The 17633-nt window shown below is 38.6% G+C and overlaps 1 protein-coding gene across 2 annotated transcripts in view; it reads left to right on the plus strand.

Annotated features, from left to right (window-relative positions):
• Positions 1-14079, plus strand: part of LOC104984106 (UDP-glucuronosyltransferase 2B31-like) — a 22469-nt gene extending 8390 nt beyond the window's left edge. For both annotated transcript variants that reach the window (XM_010833724.1, XM_010833725.1), the window contains 4 exons: positions 5231-5362; positions 8464-8551; positions 9419-9638; positions 12447-14079. In XM_010833724.1, the coding sequence (XP_010832026.1) occupies positions 5231-5362; positions 8464-8551; positions 9419-9638; positions 12447-12726 (720 nt within the window). In that variant the 3' untranslated portion in view covers positions 12727-14079. The remainder of the gene's footprint in view (positions 1-5230; positions 5363-8463; positions 8552-9418; positions 9639-12446) is intronic.
• The last annotated feature ends 3554 nt before the right edge of the window (positions 14080-17633 follow it).

Raw genomic sequence — 17633 nt, forward strand, 5'->3', positions numbered from 1 at the left:
TCCCGGAGTTCACTCAGACTCACGTCCATCAAGTCAGTGATGCCATCCAGCCATCTCATCCTCTGTCGCACCCTTCTCCTCCTGCCCCCAATCCCTCCCAGCATCAGAGTCTTTTCCAATGAGTCAACTCTTCGCATGAGGTGGCCAAAGTACTGGAGTTTCAGCCTCTGCATCATTCCTTCCAAAGAAATCCCAGGGCTGATCTCCTTCAGAATGGACTGCCTGGATCTCCTTGCAGTCCGAGACTCTCAAGAGTCTTCTCCAACACCACAGTTCAAAAGCATCAATTCTTTGGTGCTCAGTCTTCTTCACAGTCCAACTCTCACATCCATACATGACCACAGGAAAAACCATAGCCTTGACTAGATGAACCTTTTTGGCAAAGTAATGTCTCTGCTTTTGAATATGCTATCTAGGTTGGTCATAACATTCCTTCCAAGGAGTAAGAGTCTTTTAACTTCATGGCTGCAGTCACCATCTGTAGTGATTTTGGAGCCCCAAAAAATAAAGTCTGACACTGTTTCCACTGTTTCCCCATCTATTTCCCATGAAGTGATGGGACCGGATGCCATGATCTTCGTTTTCTGAATGTTGAGTTTTAAGCCAACTTTTTCACTCTCCACTTTCACTTTCATCAAGAGGCTTTTTAGTTCTTCACTTTCTGCCATAAGGGTGGTGTCATCTGCATATCTGAGGTTATTGAGATTTCTCCCGGCAATCTTGATTCCAGCTTGTGTTTCTTCTAGTCCAGCGTTTCTCATGATGTACTCTGCATATAAGTTAAATAAACAGGATGACAATATACAGCCTTGACGAACTCCTTTTCCTATTTGGAACCAGTCTGTTGTTCCATGTCCAGTTCTAACTGTTGCTTCCTGACCTGCATACAAATTTCTCAAGAGGCAGGTCAGTTGGTCTGGTATTCCCATCTCTTTCAGACATGTCCACAGTTTATTGTGATCCACAAAGTCAAAGGCTTTGGCATAGTCAATAAAGCAGAAATAGATGTTTTTCTGGAACTCTCTTGCTTTTCCCATGATCCAGTGGATGTTGGCAATTTGATCTCTTGTTCCTCTGCCTTTTCTAAAACCAGCTTGAACATCAGGAAGTTCATGGTTCACATATTGCTGAAGCCTGGCTTAGAGAATTTTGAGCATTACTTTACTAGCACGTAAGAGGAGTGCAATTGTGCGGTAGTTTGAGCATTCTTTGGCATTGCCTTTTTTTGGGATTGGAATGAAAACTGACCTTTTCCAGTCCTGTGGACACTCCTGAGTTTTCCAAATTTGCTGGCATATTGAGTGCAGCACTTTCACAGCATCATCTTTCAGGATTTGGAATAGCTCAACTGGAATTCCATCACCTCCACTAGCTTTGTTCATAGTGATGCTTTCTAAGGCCCACTTGACTTCACATTCCAAAATGTCTGGCTCTAGGTCAGTGATCACACCATTCTGATTATCTTGGTCATGAAGATCTTTTTTGTACAGTTCTTCTGTGTATTCTTGCCATCTCTTCTTAGTATCTTCTGCTTCTGTTCTGTCCATACCATTTCTGTCCTTTATTGAGCTCATCTTTGCATGAAATATTCCTTTGGTATCTCTGATTTTCTTGAAGAGATCTCTAGTCTTTCCCATTCTGTTGTTTTCCTCTATTTCTTTGCATTGATTGCTGAAGAAGACTTTCTTATCTCTTCTTGCTATTCTTTGGAACTCTGCATTCAGATGTTTATATCTTTCCTTTTCTCCTTTGCTTTTCACTTCTCTTCTTTTCACAGCTATTTGTAAGGCCTCCCCAGACACCCTTTTTGCTTTTTTGCCTTTCTTTTCCATGGGAATGGTCTTGATCCCTCTCTCCTGTATAATGTCACGAACCTCATTCCATAGTTCATCAGGCACTCTATCTATCAGATCTAGGCCCTTAAATCTATTTCTCACTTGCACTGTGTAATCATAAGGGATTTGATTTAGGTCATACCTGAATGGTCTAGTGGTTTTCCCTACTTTCTTCAATTTAAGTCTGAATTTGGCAATAAGGAGTTCATGGTCTGAGCCACAGTCAGCTCCTGGTCTTGTTTTTGCTGACTGTATAGAGTTTCTCCATCTTTGGCTGCAAAGAATATAATCAATCTGATTTCGGTGTTGACCATCTGGTGATGTCCACGTATAGAGTCTTCTCTTATGTTGTTGGAAGAGGGTGTTTGTTATGACCAGTGTTTTCTCTTGGCAAAACTCTATCAGTCTTTGCCCTGCTTCATTCCGTACTCCAGGGCCAAATTTGCCTGTTACTCCAGGTGTTTCTTGACTTCCTACTTTTGCATTCCAGTCCCCTATAATGAAAAGGACATCTTTTTTGGGTGTTAGTTCTTAAAGGTCTTGTAGGTCTTCATAGAACCTTTCAACTTCAGCTTCTTCAGCATTACTGGTTGGGGCATAGACTTGGATTACTGCTTGTGTTATTTTCATAAAGATGTCAGAGAAGGAGAATAAGCAGTCCACATCTGTGATTAATTTTTAAAGAAAGGCTGTATTACAATATGATAGGGATGCATCTTCCAGAGCAGAGAAAAATGAGCTTTGAATAGTAAGACAATGAAACAAAATACTGAAGACACATAACTTTAAATACTGCTAAAGGTCACTAGAAATATACATATGACCTGGATGTACCATGTGAGTCAGTCATTCCTGATGGCTCAGTGGTAAAGAATCCACCTGCAATGCAGGAGCCAAAGGAGATGTGGGTTCAATCCATGGGTCAGGAAGATTCCCTGGAGGAAGGCATGGCAACCCAGTCCAGTATTCTTGCCTGGAGAATCCCATGGACAGGAGACTAGTAGGTTACAGTCTTACAGGGTTGTGAAGAATCGGACATGACTGAGGCAACTGAGCATGCACACACATGTGAGTCATAGGAAAGTCCACTGAAGTTCATATTGAGACTGATATCATCAGGGTGAAATTACATTTTTAAAGAATTCTCTACACAATGTAATCTGCAAGGTTAAAGTTTGAAAAAAGATTCCATTGTCTTTTTTTTTCTGTTAAAAATAGATTAAAAAAATATTTTATGATCATAAGTAGGGTCAAAAAATATACATTTTATGATGGAAGGGTTGAGTCATTATTCTCCAGAAGAAAAAAATAGTAAATTGAAAACAGAAAAAAAGGAAAGAAGTTTAAAAGATACGTACATCATTTTCACTAGCTATTCAGGAAAATTTCTCTGCATTTTTTTTGTAATAGAGTACAATGAGGAATGTGGAATTATTCTAATATAGAAGATAAAAATTTTACATTGGAAAGTGTGAAGGACTACAAGACAAAATAATTCTGATACAATTCCAAGCGTACAATTTTTTTAGGAGAGTACATTGAGCAATGTGGATTTATTCTAGTATATTAGTGACAAAATTATTTTTAATTGGTGAGGATCTGGGGTTACTCAACAAAATAACTGTAAAACAATTCCAGCAAATACAGCTTCACCAGGAGCTTTATTTAGTTTGATGTGAACCACAAGTTCACAGAAGTTACACATAGTACATCCTACTGTGACATTAAGAAAGTGTAAACAAAAGACCCTGATGCTGGGAAAGACTGAAGGCAGGAGGAGAAGGGGACGACAGAAGATGAGATGGTTCGATAGCATCACCGACTCAATGGACATAGGTTTGGATGGACTCTGGGAGTTGGTGATGGACAGGGAGACCTGGCATGCTGCGGTTCATGGAGTTGCAAAGAGTCGGACATGACTGAGCGACTGAACTGAACTGAAACAAATTCAGCAATATGATCACTCAAATATATATATAAATACACAGATATATCTCTGGGTTTTACATATAGGACTCAGGACTCTTTCGTAGAACATACAAACAGCAATGCCAGACTCCTCAGTGTCAGTGATTAGTAATTTAGAGAGAGAGTCTGGGAAATATTGGCAAAGTTTAAGTTGAGGTATAAGGATTATAGAGCTGAAAGAATGAGAAAGTTATTAGAATCATAACTTTTTCTTAGTACTAATAGTCAGGGAAATAAAATACAAATGATGAAACTAAAATAACTCACCAGAATGTATGGAATAAATAAGTGATTTAGTAGGATTATAATAATAAATAAGATGAAGCAAAAAGTGAAACTGAAAGTTGCTCAGTTGTGTCCAATTCTTTCTCTGTGACCCTGTGGACTACACAGTCCATGGAATTCTCCGGGCCAGATTACTGGAGTGGGTTGCCATTCCCTTCTTCAGGGGATCTTCCCAACTGAGGGATCGAATTCAGGTCTCCCACATTGCAAGCAGATTCTTTGCCAGCTGAGGCACAAAGGAAGCAAATCTTTCCAATAATCTATGTTAGTAATCAATAACATTATTGATGAAGAATCTGAGTGTAGCATTGTTTAATAGTATCTCCTCACTACTGTCTTTTTCTTGCTTTTACACACATATACATTTGCACAAATACACATATTAGAAGAAATTAACCTCATATTACATATCTCCTTCCCAAGGATCTCAGGGATAACATCTGTTTAAAAGAGAGCCATTAATGAAAATGCTATGGAGATTCCTCAAGAAATAAAACATAGAATTACCATAGAGGTCAACAATTCTCCTTCTGGGGATATATATAAAAAATTGAAATTAGTTATGAAATTAGGATGAGATATTTACACACCATGTTCATGAAAGCACTATTCACAAGAGTCAAGAGGTTGAAGAAACCCAAGCATCCATCAACAGATAAAGCAAAAAAAAACAAAATGTGTCTGCAAACAATGAAATATTACTCAGCCTTTAAAAGGAAATATGAAACAAGGCAAAACATGGATGAACCTTAGGCAAAGTGAAATAATCCATCACAAAAATACAAATACTATACAATTCAGTTTTTATGAGATTGCTAGACTCTCAAGTTTGTAGAAACTAGAGTAGAATGAAGGTCTCCAGGGGCTGGGCAAAGAAGAAATGGTGCTTCTTAATGGACATAGACTTCTAGTTTTGCCAGATGAAAAATGTCTGGAGATTGGTTCCACAAGACAAATATATTTAACACTACTGAACTATACACTTAGAAATGATGAAGATGGTAAATTTTATCTTATGTATATTTTACCACTTTTTTTAAAAAGTCACCAATAATTCCTAATTATAGTGTTTGTAGCCATCCTTCAGTTAATGTTTGCTATGCTGTTGTTCTTTTGTGATGGAGCAAATGCTTTTTTCACAGGAAATGGAAGAGTTTGTGCAGAGCTCTGGAGAAAATGGTATTGTGGTGTTTACTTTGGGGTCAATGGTCACTAACGTGACAGAAGAAAGAGCCAATATGATTGCATCAGCTCTTGCCCAGATTCCACAAAAGGTACACACAGTAACTTAATAGTGGACAACTATTTAACAAGTTGGGCTTCCCTGGTGGCTCAGTATAAGAGTATGCCTGTCAATGCAGGAGACTCAGGCTTGATCCTTGGGTTGGGAAGATCGCTTGGACAAGGAAATGGCAAGCCACTCCAGTATTCTTGCCTGGAAAACCGCATGGACAGAGGAGCCCGGTGGGCTACAGTCCATGGGGTCGCAAAGCATTGGACACAGCTTAGTAACTGAATGACAACAGCAACTAATGAGTCCGTTAAACTCTATAAAAGGTCTAATTACAGAAAATTTTTGCAAGAAAGGTAAACTACTATGATAGCTCCAACTTATCTGAGATATTTATAAAAAAACAAAATATACATGGCAGATGCTAAAGTGGTATACAGAGTGTTTTTGATTGACAATAACTTTGGACTTACATTGTAATCAAAAAGAGATATATTTAAGAGATGTAGTATGAATTTTGGTATTATAATAGTGTTGTAGGCAGGAAAAGAAATCTCACATTCTGTTATGTAGTTTACTCCTTTACCTTGAAGGGCTCCTGAGGACACAGTATACATATACAGGTGTTCTCAGAGGTTAAATTTTAACAGTAGGCATAATACCGACTCTTTGCAAACCCGTAGACTGTAGCCAGACTCCTCTGTCCATGGGATTTTCCAGGCAAGAATAATGGAATGGGTTGCCATTTCCTTCTTGAGGGGATCTTCCCAGCCCAGAGATCAAACCCAGGTCTCCCACACTGCAGGCAGGCTCTTTACCATCTAAGCCACCAGGGAAGACCCAATAATACAATAATGTTAAGCAATATTGACAAAAACCTGCAATGTGCCATGCAATTTCTACCTGCCAGGAAATCCCAACCCCTTTCCTTGTCCTAAATGTTGAAACAGCCCTCTTCAGTGTCCTTTTCTGGTTGCTACACAGAGAAAGGATGGTCAGGGAACCGCAATCTGCTGCCAGATATCCGTATAGCCACAGTGATTCAGAGAAAGAGAAACATCAGCCTCCTTGATTGACTGCTGCTACTGCTGCTAAGTTGTTTCAGCCGTGTACGACTCTGTGCGACCCCATAGACGGCAATCCACTAGGCTCCCCCGTCCCTGGGATTCTCCAGGCAAGAACACTGGAGTGGGTTGCCATTTCCTTCTCCAACGCATGAAAGTGAAAAGTGAAAGTGAAGTCGCTCAGTCGTGCCAACTCTTAGCGACCCATGGGCTGCAGCCTATCAGGCTCCTCCGTCCAAGGGATTTTCCAGGCAAAAGTACTGGAGTGGGGTGCCATCGCCTTCTCTGATGGTTGACTGGGTCCTGCCAAAGTCTGAGGCAGGAAGAGCAAAGGAAAAGGGTGAAGGTGGGGTCCTGCCCTTTGGATGAACCCTGTGCACTGTAAAGTCTGGTCCTTAATGGACTCTGCTTCTATTACTATTCTAAATTGAGGAAAGAAAAGAGGCTGTAAGAAGGAGTCAAGCATGAGAAAGACTGCCATGGAAAAGGATCAGCTGCCTCCTTCTCCATAAAATATAGCAGTAACTTATTTTCTAATGTATAAAATACACCAAGGGTCTTTGGATGTTTGTGAACTTCTTTTTTAGTTTACTATCTGATATCGATCGTAGTATTCTCCTAACTACACATGCTAATTTTTTGCTGGAAACCTACTTTACATTCACATAGCAAATAGAAGTTAAACAACTAAAAATTATAATCCAGTTTATAAAGATTGCTTGGTACTAATTTAGCACCACAGTTTTTGAACTTTACCAACAGCTGTTTTGTTATTAATAGTTACAAATTGCTGACAGGCTTTTCTTTTCTAAATTTAAAGAATTTCCTAACCTAGAAAAGTGGTAATACACTGGATTCATGTCAAAAATTGCTAATAGACACTTTTCTTAGAAGTAGTGTTTAACAATTTGTAATCTAAAAGAAGCTATCTCCTAAACAGCATTAATTCTCTCTGCTAAGTTGCATCAGTCGTGTCTGACTCTGTGCGACCCCAGAGACAGCAGCCTACCAGGCTCCCCCGTCCCTGGGATTCTCCAGGCAAGAACACTGGAGTGGGTTGCCATTTCCTTCTCCAATGCATGAAAGCGAAAAGTGAAAGTGAAGTTGCTCAGTCGTGTCTGACTCTTCGCGACCCCATGGACTGCAGCCTACCAGGCTCCTCCATCCATGGGATTCCCCAGGCAAGAGTAGTGGAGTGGGTTGCCATTACTTGCTATTAATAAATTACTAAATAAGCAGAAATATTAATTGTAATAAGTGGCTGATTGAATGTATTCCTTTTTGTAAACCAAAAGATATAAAACTCTAGTAAAAATTACTTAAGCTATATGAGTAAGTGTATATAAGTAAAGTCCCTACTATGAATCTAAAAGGAATCAGTAAGAGACAATTAAATTTTAAAATAAGAGCTAGTGTATGAAATAAAGCAAATAAATGTATGTTATTAATGATTTGCCACTTTTTTTTAATAGAATGGAGACCAATAGCAATTTCTTAAATATATAAATTTGCTATTCAAGATCTCATTTCTTTATGGCATCAGTCATTAGTGCATACCACACCTGGTTGAATAAGTTCATAAAATGTGGTTCTTCCTATTGATGGCAGTGTATTAGTAAATATCATTACTTAAGAGGTCATGTCCTTGTTTCCTTAACTGTCATCAGTTCAGTTCAGCTCAGTCACTCAGTTGTGTCTGACTCTGCGACCCCATGGACTGCAGCACACCAGGCTTCCCTGTCTATCACCAACTCCCAGAGGCTACTCAAACTCAAGTCCATTGAGTCAGTGATGCCGTCCAACCATCTCATGCTCTGTCGTCCCCTTCTTCTCCTGCCTTCAATCTTTCCCAGCATCAGGGTCTTTTCTAAAGAATCAGTTCTTCACATCAGGGGGCCAAGGTATTGGACTTTCAGCTTCAACTGAATATCATATGGAATATGACATTTCATATGGAATATGACAAATTCCATATGAAAAGTCTTCCATATGGAAGACTTTTAACTAGTTGTCTTCAATCTCTTTAGAATTCTATCCCTATAAATTTGAAGTTCAACTTACGGAATATTTTCTTTAACAGGTTTTATGGAGATATGATGGCAAGAAACCAGACACCTTAGGACCCAATACTCGGCTGTATAAGTGGGTCCCCCAGAATGACCTTCTTGGTGAGACTTGGTAGAACAATTGAAAGCATGGGTAACAGCTGAGCAGGGTGATCGTACTTCAACAGGAAACAAACTTACCAAGTATTTATTATTGAAACACTCAAAAAGAAAACTTTACTCCTTTATTTTTATTTCCAGCTCTAGGTGAAAATAGAAAATATAGCAATTGTCACTTTATTAAACATAGAGATGTCCCTTAGAATCAAAACGTCTTATTTTAGCTGTAATCATTTCGAGCCATGAACTTTTAAATAACTTCAGAGATGGTTGTTCTGTCTTTGAATTCTCTATCTTTTCCCCCCCGTAGGGATATTAAGATCCACTGAAAAATACCGGCTCCTTTTTTATTACCAATGACCCTTCATTTTCTGTAGGAAAAATTCTGCAATCATTTCCTTGAGGCAATTACACATTTTATGGTAATGTAGATTTTCCTTCCTCTGGTTCCAGTACAACTACCATTACCCTTCCTGTGGCCTTGTCACCCTTTCTATCGGACTGAATGACTTTACTGTTTCTTTAAGAGAATATATTTCTGACATGCCCTCCTCTGGTATTTTTGTTCATCCGCTTTATTTTACGCAGAATATTCTTTCAAGCTATTCACCTGCTGATCTTGAATTCGTTTATGACATTCAAAAGGTAAAGTACTTCTTTCATGAAGTCTTCACTTACCTCTCCAGCAGACTTAGTGGATTCTTGCACTGAGTTCCAAAAGCTATTTAAATGCAGTTTCCTGTGTGTAATCAAGGGTGATATTAAACAAACAAACAAACAAACATTGCTTTCTTTCAGTGTCTTCTAATGCCCTTTTCTCATTTTTAAGACTTTTAATTAATAGTTTTACTGAAATTCACACAATCCTAGGTCATCCAAAAACCAAGGCCTTTATAACTCACGGTGGAACCAATGGCATTTATGAGGCTATCTACCACGGGGTCCCTATGGTGGGCCTTCCTTTGTTTGCTGAGCAACCTGATAACATCAACCGAGTGAAGGCCAAAGGAGCAGCTGTCAGATTGAACTTGGAAACAATGTCAAAAACAGACTTCCTCAATGCACTGAAGCAAGTCATTAACAATCCTTCGTGAGTATATATATACACATATATGTTTTACTACGTATTATTTCTAGAGGCGTTCTCATAGGAAGACACAAGAGGCAGCAAGGAGTCTTCAGTAAGATTTGCTCAATGCTTTGAAAATAGTCATTAGTAACCTATTGGGTCACATTGTGTGTTTTCAGTGGCTTTAGGGGAAAGATTTGTCAGAGGCTTAAGGATTGTGGAGAAATTTTGAAAGAGCTCCTCATTAGAATGAGAAGAATCCCTAGGTGGTAACAAGGATTAAGAGGAAGCACTGAGAACAAAGTTAAAGTAGGAAACCATGAACTCTTTAAGCACTCATCTGCACACTTACAACTTTCCTTCAGCATATGAATTCCGCAAATGTTTTAGACTCTTCTGCTGCTGCTGCTGCTGCTGCTGCTATGTCACTTCAGTCGTGTCCGACTCTGTGTGACCCAATAGAGGGCAGCCCACCAGGATCCCCTGTCCCTGGGATTCTCCAGGCAAGAACACTGGAGTGGGTTGCCATTTCCTTCTCCAATGCATGACAGTGAAAAAGTGAAAGTGAAGTCGCTCAGTCATGTCCTACTCTTCGCAACCCCATGGACTGCACCCCACCAGGTTCCTCTGCTCATGCGATCCTCCAGTCAAGAGTACTGGAGTGCGGTACCATTGCCTTCTCCATTAGACTCTTCTAAAATGGTCTAATTTTAGTAAATCACCATGACATGATCCATCTCAAATTCTCATTACATTGAGCACTTTTCAAATTTTCTGTGCTAATATTTTTTCCATAAAAGATGAAAGATAAACATCTAGAACTATCTAATTACAACTATTTTGAGACTATTTTTTACCACCAGTACCACCTGGGAAGCCCAAATATAGGTACATTCTTAGTTCTTCTTTAGGTTGTTTTTGTCTTGTTTTGAAGAACTGTAAAATCAAAAAGTAATTGACTTTGAAAAGACAAGTTGGGATATTCCTATGTAAAAACCAAATTTTCTGAAACCAGAAACATTTTGTTTTCAAATAGTTTCATGGTTTAACTTGAGTAATGTTATTACTACTAATATCATAAATATGATGTATGTATTTTCCCCCTTTTGTTTCATGATGACTTTGGAAAAAAACATTTTGAGACTATATTGGCAATAATAGCACAATGGACATTTGTGCTTTAAAAACAGTGTTATTTAATTTTAGCACAAATATTACACTAAATGTCTGCCATTAGAAGAATAGTTTCTTTATTTTTAAAAGAAATATATGTTTCAGTAGGCAGTTTTATGTAAAAGTAACTCTCTCTAGTATCTTTGTGTATTTTTTAATTTTTAATAATGTAAAGCTAGCATCCGGAGAAGGCAATGGCACCCCACTCCAGTACTCTTGCCTGGAGAATCCCATGGACGGAGGAGCTTGGTAGGCTGCAATCCATGGGGTCGCTAAGAGTCAGACATGACTGAGCGACTTGACTTTCACTTTTCACTTTGATGCATTGGAGAAGGAAATGACAACCCACTCCAGTGTTCTTGCCTGGAGAATCCCAGGGACGGTGGAGCCTGGCAGGCTGCCATCTATGGGGTCGCACAGAGTCGGACACGACTGAAGCGACTTAGCACCAGCAGCAGCAGTAAGCGGCACCAGCAAAGCTAGCGTCAATAAAGAAAGATAATGTACTGCTTGATATATATTGACTATTTATGATATGGTACACATTGTACTAAGTCCATTATACATATTAAGTAACTTCTTCATTATAAACTTTCCCTACTCTATTAAAAGTATTTCTGAACTACTACCCTCTTCTCAAACACCCAATGCTCCCCCTGAGTTTTTTACAGAACAGGGAGAGAAGTTACCTCCATTGTTACCACACTGTTTTTTTTAAATTTCATGCATCATATCGCTTTATTCCTCTTTCCTTGTCTGTTAGTCCATCATCATTTCAACAATAAAAACAAATAAAACTCGAAAGTCTGAGGGTGAAATGTTTGGCACACTCTGTATTCTAAAATAACTAGCAAGGAAAACAACAATAATATTAGGAAAAATTTACTCAGTCTACTGTATACTAATAATACATCTAAGGATCAATATATTATTCCTCCAAATAATCAGATAGGATACTATTGCTATGCATTCCATTTAACAATGAAAAACTAAGAAATGGAGTTTAAAAAGCAGGCAGCAAGGTAAGTGTCAGAGTCAGAATTCAAACGAAGGCAATTCACTTCCACACTTTAACCACTGCTTCACTAATATAAGGTCAACACCAACTCCTGGCCAGTGCTATCTGGCCATGTCTCTGAAGCTCATGATGTATTTACCTCTTATCTCTGGATTATGATAGTGTTTCAAAGCTTTTCTGCCAGATCTCTTCACAATTCCTTACTGGATAGCTCAAGTCATGTATTTCTTTTCTTTTCACCTTCACAATTTAACTTACTCCATTCTCAAGCTACAGACACTTCTCTCTTGTCTTCTCTTTTCTTCATAGCTTGAAATCCTATGCATTCAACAAATTCAAGCCCATAAGCTCCTGTGCCTGTGTTCAGTTGCTTAGTCATATCCAGGTCTTTGCGACCCCATGGACTGTAGCCTGCCAGGATTCTCCATCCATGAAATTCTCCACCAAGAACACTGGAGTGGGTTGCCATTTCCTTCTCCAGGCCGACGAACTTAGATCTCTATAATTATCTCTTAGAAAAACAATCAATCGTTCTTCCACTCTATGTGGCACTCATTTCCTCTCTCTGCATGGAAATTTCACATATTTAACTTTTATAGTTCATTCTATAAATTGATGTCTCTTTGATTTTCCTTCAGGTATAAACGGAATGCTATGTGGTTATCAACCATTCAACGTGATCAGCCTATGAAGCCCCTTGACCGAGCAGTCTTCTGGATTGAATTTGTCATGCGCCACAAAGGAGCCAAGTACCTGCGACCTGCCGCCCACAAGCTCACCTGGTTCCAGTACCACTCTCTGGATGTGATCGGGTTCCTGCTGGCCTGTGTGGCAACTGCTGTATTTGTCATCACAAAATGTTTTCTGTTCTGTTGCCGAAAGTTTGCTGAAACAGGAAAGAAGAGGAAAAGGGAATAGCTGTATTTGGGTCCCAAAGCAGTAATGCCCCAGAGGTGGAATTCTTCCAGCTTATTTCAACAGGAAGGAGTTATGAAAAGGCTCCTATCTTCCTGTGACAAAATGGCTTTTCACAGTTCAGCACCTCCTTTCAAAATTCGTTTACAAGGAATTTTTTAACTGTTTAAAATTTAGAAAAATGTCATACCAAGATGAAAGCTGATGAAAATTATATAAAAGTAAATGGGTAAATATTGAAATTTATTATTTTAAATCAGAAGATTTACTAAAAAATTATTGAATATGGTATAACAGTGTTTCACATGGTGTGCATAGACACTAGAATGATAAACCTAGACCTCCTCTGACTTACATAATCAGATAACAATGGGCAAAATACAAAAATTACATGAAGTTTATGGAAAATTGGTAAATCAAATGAAAGCAATATGAAGTCACTTTTGTAAATTGCACATCAGGAAAGCAGTTTATAATCAAGGTGGTCCAGGTGAGGAAATGGGTCTTATTGATCAAGAGGACCACCATCTAAGTCATATAACAAACATTCATCAGTCTAAGGCATAATTTATTCAAATTATTTAAAAATAAATTGATGCTTGGGGAATGATAGGAAATATGTACCATAGAATTTTCCATACTGCCTCTCAACATAATTGCCATATTTAAAAAAGATAGAATTAATATGGTACCATAGTAGATAATATTATTAAATCACACATATAGTTCTAAATAATTTTCCAGAAATCTATCCTGCAACACTTGTAACAAAAAAAAGCGTTTGTCATTACTGTATAGTGAGAATTACTCCAAAACTCCAACAAAAAGTCAAACAGTCCAATATGAAAATAGATGAAGATGAATAAGAAAGTCACAGAAGTGAAATGGCCGATGACATGTAGAAATGGACAAAAGTCACTGGTGCTTTGGAAATGGAAACTAAGCCACTTATGTCTCTGGATATATTTCAGTGTCTCCTAGTTTATAGTCTATGGGAACTTGAGTAGAATTTGTATTCTACTGTTGTGTAAAAATTGCATAAATCTTAATATGTTGAATTGATTCATGATGATTTTAAGGTCTACTGTATTCTTCTACTTCTCTATAGATGCATTCTATTAATTTCTGAGAGTTTGATATTGAAATTCTAACTAAAAATCTTATCTACCTAAAAAATTCTAATATACAGGGAACTATATGAAAATGCATATTTTCATAATTTAAAATTTTTTTAAAGCAAATTATTTTCCAAAAATAATTTTCAGAACAAATAATATAGGAGAACTATTTTTCTGTATGTATAATGTGGAGATACCCTTTGAAAATAAAATTTAAATGTACTGTTTAACACTGCAACTCTACATCTTGGTTATCTTTCATACAGAAAGACTTACAAGTGTTCATGCATGCTAAGTCACTTCAGTCATGTCTGACTTCTTGCCACCCCATGAACTGTAGCCTGCCAGGCTCTCCTGTCCATGAGATTCTCCAGACAAGAATACTGCAGTGGGTTGCCATGCCCTCCTCCAGGGGATTTTCCAAACCCAGGGATTAAACCCACATCTTTTATGTTTCCTGCATTGGTAGGTGGGTTCATAATTATATACTGAATTTCCACTAGCACTTAAATTGCTATCAGTTTATAAACACACTAACCTACAACATAGGTATGCGTTATACAGCCATGAGAGAAAACAGATGGATTATGGACAATATTGTTGAATACTCTCCATGTCACATTACTAAGTAAATAAAAAGTTGCAAAAATTACAAAAAATAAGCATGACATTCTTCTTTGGACATAAAATTAAACATATGTAAATATATGTAAATTTGCATACCACAGGGAAAATCTTAAAGAATACACTGAATTTCCAATGAAGAGAATTTAAATTTTAGTTCTACATATTTTTCAATGGTTTCTAATTGTGCATTTATTGTTTTTGTAGATTTTATGGGGGATACAAGTGTTGGGACCCTCCTAACACTCCAACTTGCTAATGTCACTTTATTTCTAATTCTGTGTCAAAGGGGCTGCAGTCACAAGAACCTCTCATTTGCTATTATTTTTACACTTTTTATCCCTTACAAGATATAGTTGATGTTCTATGCAAGGACATTAATATTTAAATGTGTGATGACTGACAAAACAATATTAAACACACTGTATAATCTGGAAGTGTTCTAGACTTTGCCCTTTCAGTTGCTTTCTACATCTGCTATTTACATATTTACTTGAGATGGAGCTGTTTTAATTTAACTTCCTGACTGATTTCTCTTTGGATGTAAGCATCAGTTCGGTTCAGTCATTCAGTTGTATCCAACACTTTGTGACCCCATGAAGAACAGCACGCCAGACCTCCCTGTCCATCACCAACTCCCAGAGTTTACTCAAACTCATCTCCACTGAGTTGGTGATGACATCCAAACATCTTACCCTCTGCCATTCCCCAGTCCTCCTGCCTTCAATCTTTCTCAGCATCAGGGTCTTTTCCAATGAGTCAGTTCTTCATATCAGATGGCCAAAGTGTTGGAGTTTCAGCTTCAACATCAGTCCTTCCAAAGAAATCCCAGGGCTGATCTTCTTCAGAATGGACTGGTTGGATCTCCTTGCAGTTCAAGGGACTCTCAAGAGTCTTCTCCAACACCACAGTTCAAAAGCATCAATTCTTCAGTGCTAAGCTTTATAGTCCAACTCTCACATCCAGACATGACTACTAGAAAGGACATTTGTTGGCAAAGTAACGTCTCTGCTCTTTAATATGCTGTCTAGGTTGGTCGTAACTTTCCTTCCAAGCAGTAAGCATATTTTAATTTCATGGCTGCAGTCACCATCTGCAGTGATTTTGGAGTCCCCAAAAAATAAAGTCTGTCACTAGTTCCACTGTTTCTCCATCTATTTGCCATGAAGTGATGGGACCAGATGCCATGATCTTAGTTTTCCAAATGTTGAGCTTTCAACCAACTTTTTCACTCTCCTCTTTCACTTTCATCAAGAGGCTCTTTAGTTCTTCTTTGCTTTCTGCCATAAGGGTGGTGTCATCTGCGTATCTGAGGTTATTGATGTTTCTCCCTGCAATCTTGATTCCAGCTTGTGTTTCATCCATCCTGGCATTTCTCATGATGTACTCTGCATACAAGCTAAATAAGCAGGGTGAAAATACACAAACTTAACGTACTCCTTTACCTATTTGGAACCAGTCTATTGTTCCATGCCTAGTTCTAACTGTTGCTTCTTGACCTGAATACAGATTTCTAAAGAGGCAAGTAAGGTGGGGTGATATTTCCATTTCTTTCAGAATTTCCCACAGTTTATTGTGATTCACAGAGTCAAAGGCTTTGACATAGTCAATAAAGCAGAAATAGATGTTTTTCTGGAACTCTCTTGTTTTTCAATGATCCAGCAGATGTTGGCAATTTGATCTCTGGTTCCTCTGCCTTTTTTAAAACCACCTTGAACATCAGGAAGTTCACAGTTCACCTACTGTTGAGCCTGGCTTGGAGAATTTTGAGCATTATTTTACTAGTGTGTGAGATGAGTGCAATTGTGCGGTAGTTTGAGCATTCTTTGACAATGCCTTTCTTTGGGACTGGAATGAAAACTGACCTTTTCCAGTCCTGCGGCCACTGCTCAGTTTTCCAAATTTGCTGGCATATTGAATGCAGCACTTTCACAGCATCATCTTTTAGGATTTAAATAGCTCAACTGGAATTCCATCACCTCCACTAGCTTTGTTCATAGTGATGCTTTCTAAGGCCCACTTGACTTCACATTCCAGGATGTCTGGCTCTAGGTGAGTGATCACACCATCGTGATTATCTGGGTCCTGAAGATGTTTTCTGCATATGTCTTCTGTGTTTTCTTGCCACTTTTTCTTAATATCTTCTGCTTCTGTTAGGTCCATACCATTTCTGTCCTTTATTGAGCCCATCTTTGCATGAAATGTTCCCTTGGTATCTCTAATTTTCTTGAAGAGATCTCTAGTCTTCCCATTCTGTTGTCTTCCTCTATTTCTTTGCACTGGTCACTAAGGAAGTCTTTCTTATCTCTCCTTGCTATTCCTTAGAACTCTGCATTCAAGTGGGTATATCTTTCCTTTTCTCCTTTGCTTTTTGCTTCTCTTCTTTTCACAGCTATTTGTAAGGCCTCCTCAGACAACCATTTTGCTTTTTGGATTTTTTTTTTTTTCTTAAAGATGGTCTTGATCCCTGTCTCCTGTACAATGTCACGAACCTCCGTCCATAGATCATCAGGCATTCTGTCTATCAGATCTAGTCCCTTAAATCTTTTTCTCACTTCCACAGCATAATCACAAGGGATTTGATTTAGATCATACCTGAATGGTCTAAAGGTTTTCCCTACTTTCTTCAATTTCAATCTGAATTTGGCAATAAGGAGTTCATGATCTGAGCCACAGTCAGCTCCAACTCTTGATTTTGCTGACTGTGTAGAGCTTCTATATATGGTTTTTCCTGTGGTCATGTATGGATGTGAGATTTGGACTGTGAAGAAGGCTGAGCACTGAAGAATTGATGCTTTTGAACTGTGCTGTTGGAGAAGACTCTTGAGAGTCCCTTGGACCGCAAGGAGATCCAACCAGTCCATTCTGAAGATCAGCCCTGGGATTTCTTTGGAAGGAATGATGCTAAAGCTGAAACTCCAGAACTTTGGCCACCTCATGCGAAGAGTTGACTCATTGGAAAAGACACTGATGCTGGGAGGGATTGGGGGCAGGAGGAGAAGGGGACGCCAGAGGATGAGATGGCTGGATGGCATCACTGACTCAATGGACGTGAGTCTGAGTGAACTCCGGGAGTTGGTGATGGACAGGGAGGCCTGGCGTGCTGCAATTCATGGGGTCGCAAAGAGTCAGACACGACTGAGCGACTGAACTGAACTGATAGAGCTT

Source organism: Bison bison, unplaced genomic scaffold (assembly GCF_000754665.1).
Source record: "Bison bison bison isolate TAMUID 2011002044 unplaced genomic scaffold, Bison_UMD1.0 scf7180017863882, whole genome shotgun sequence".
NCBI classification, from domain to species: domain Eukaryota; kingdom Metazoa; phylum Chordata; class Mammalia; order Artiodactyla; family Bovidae; genus Bison; species Bison bison.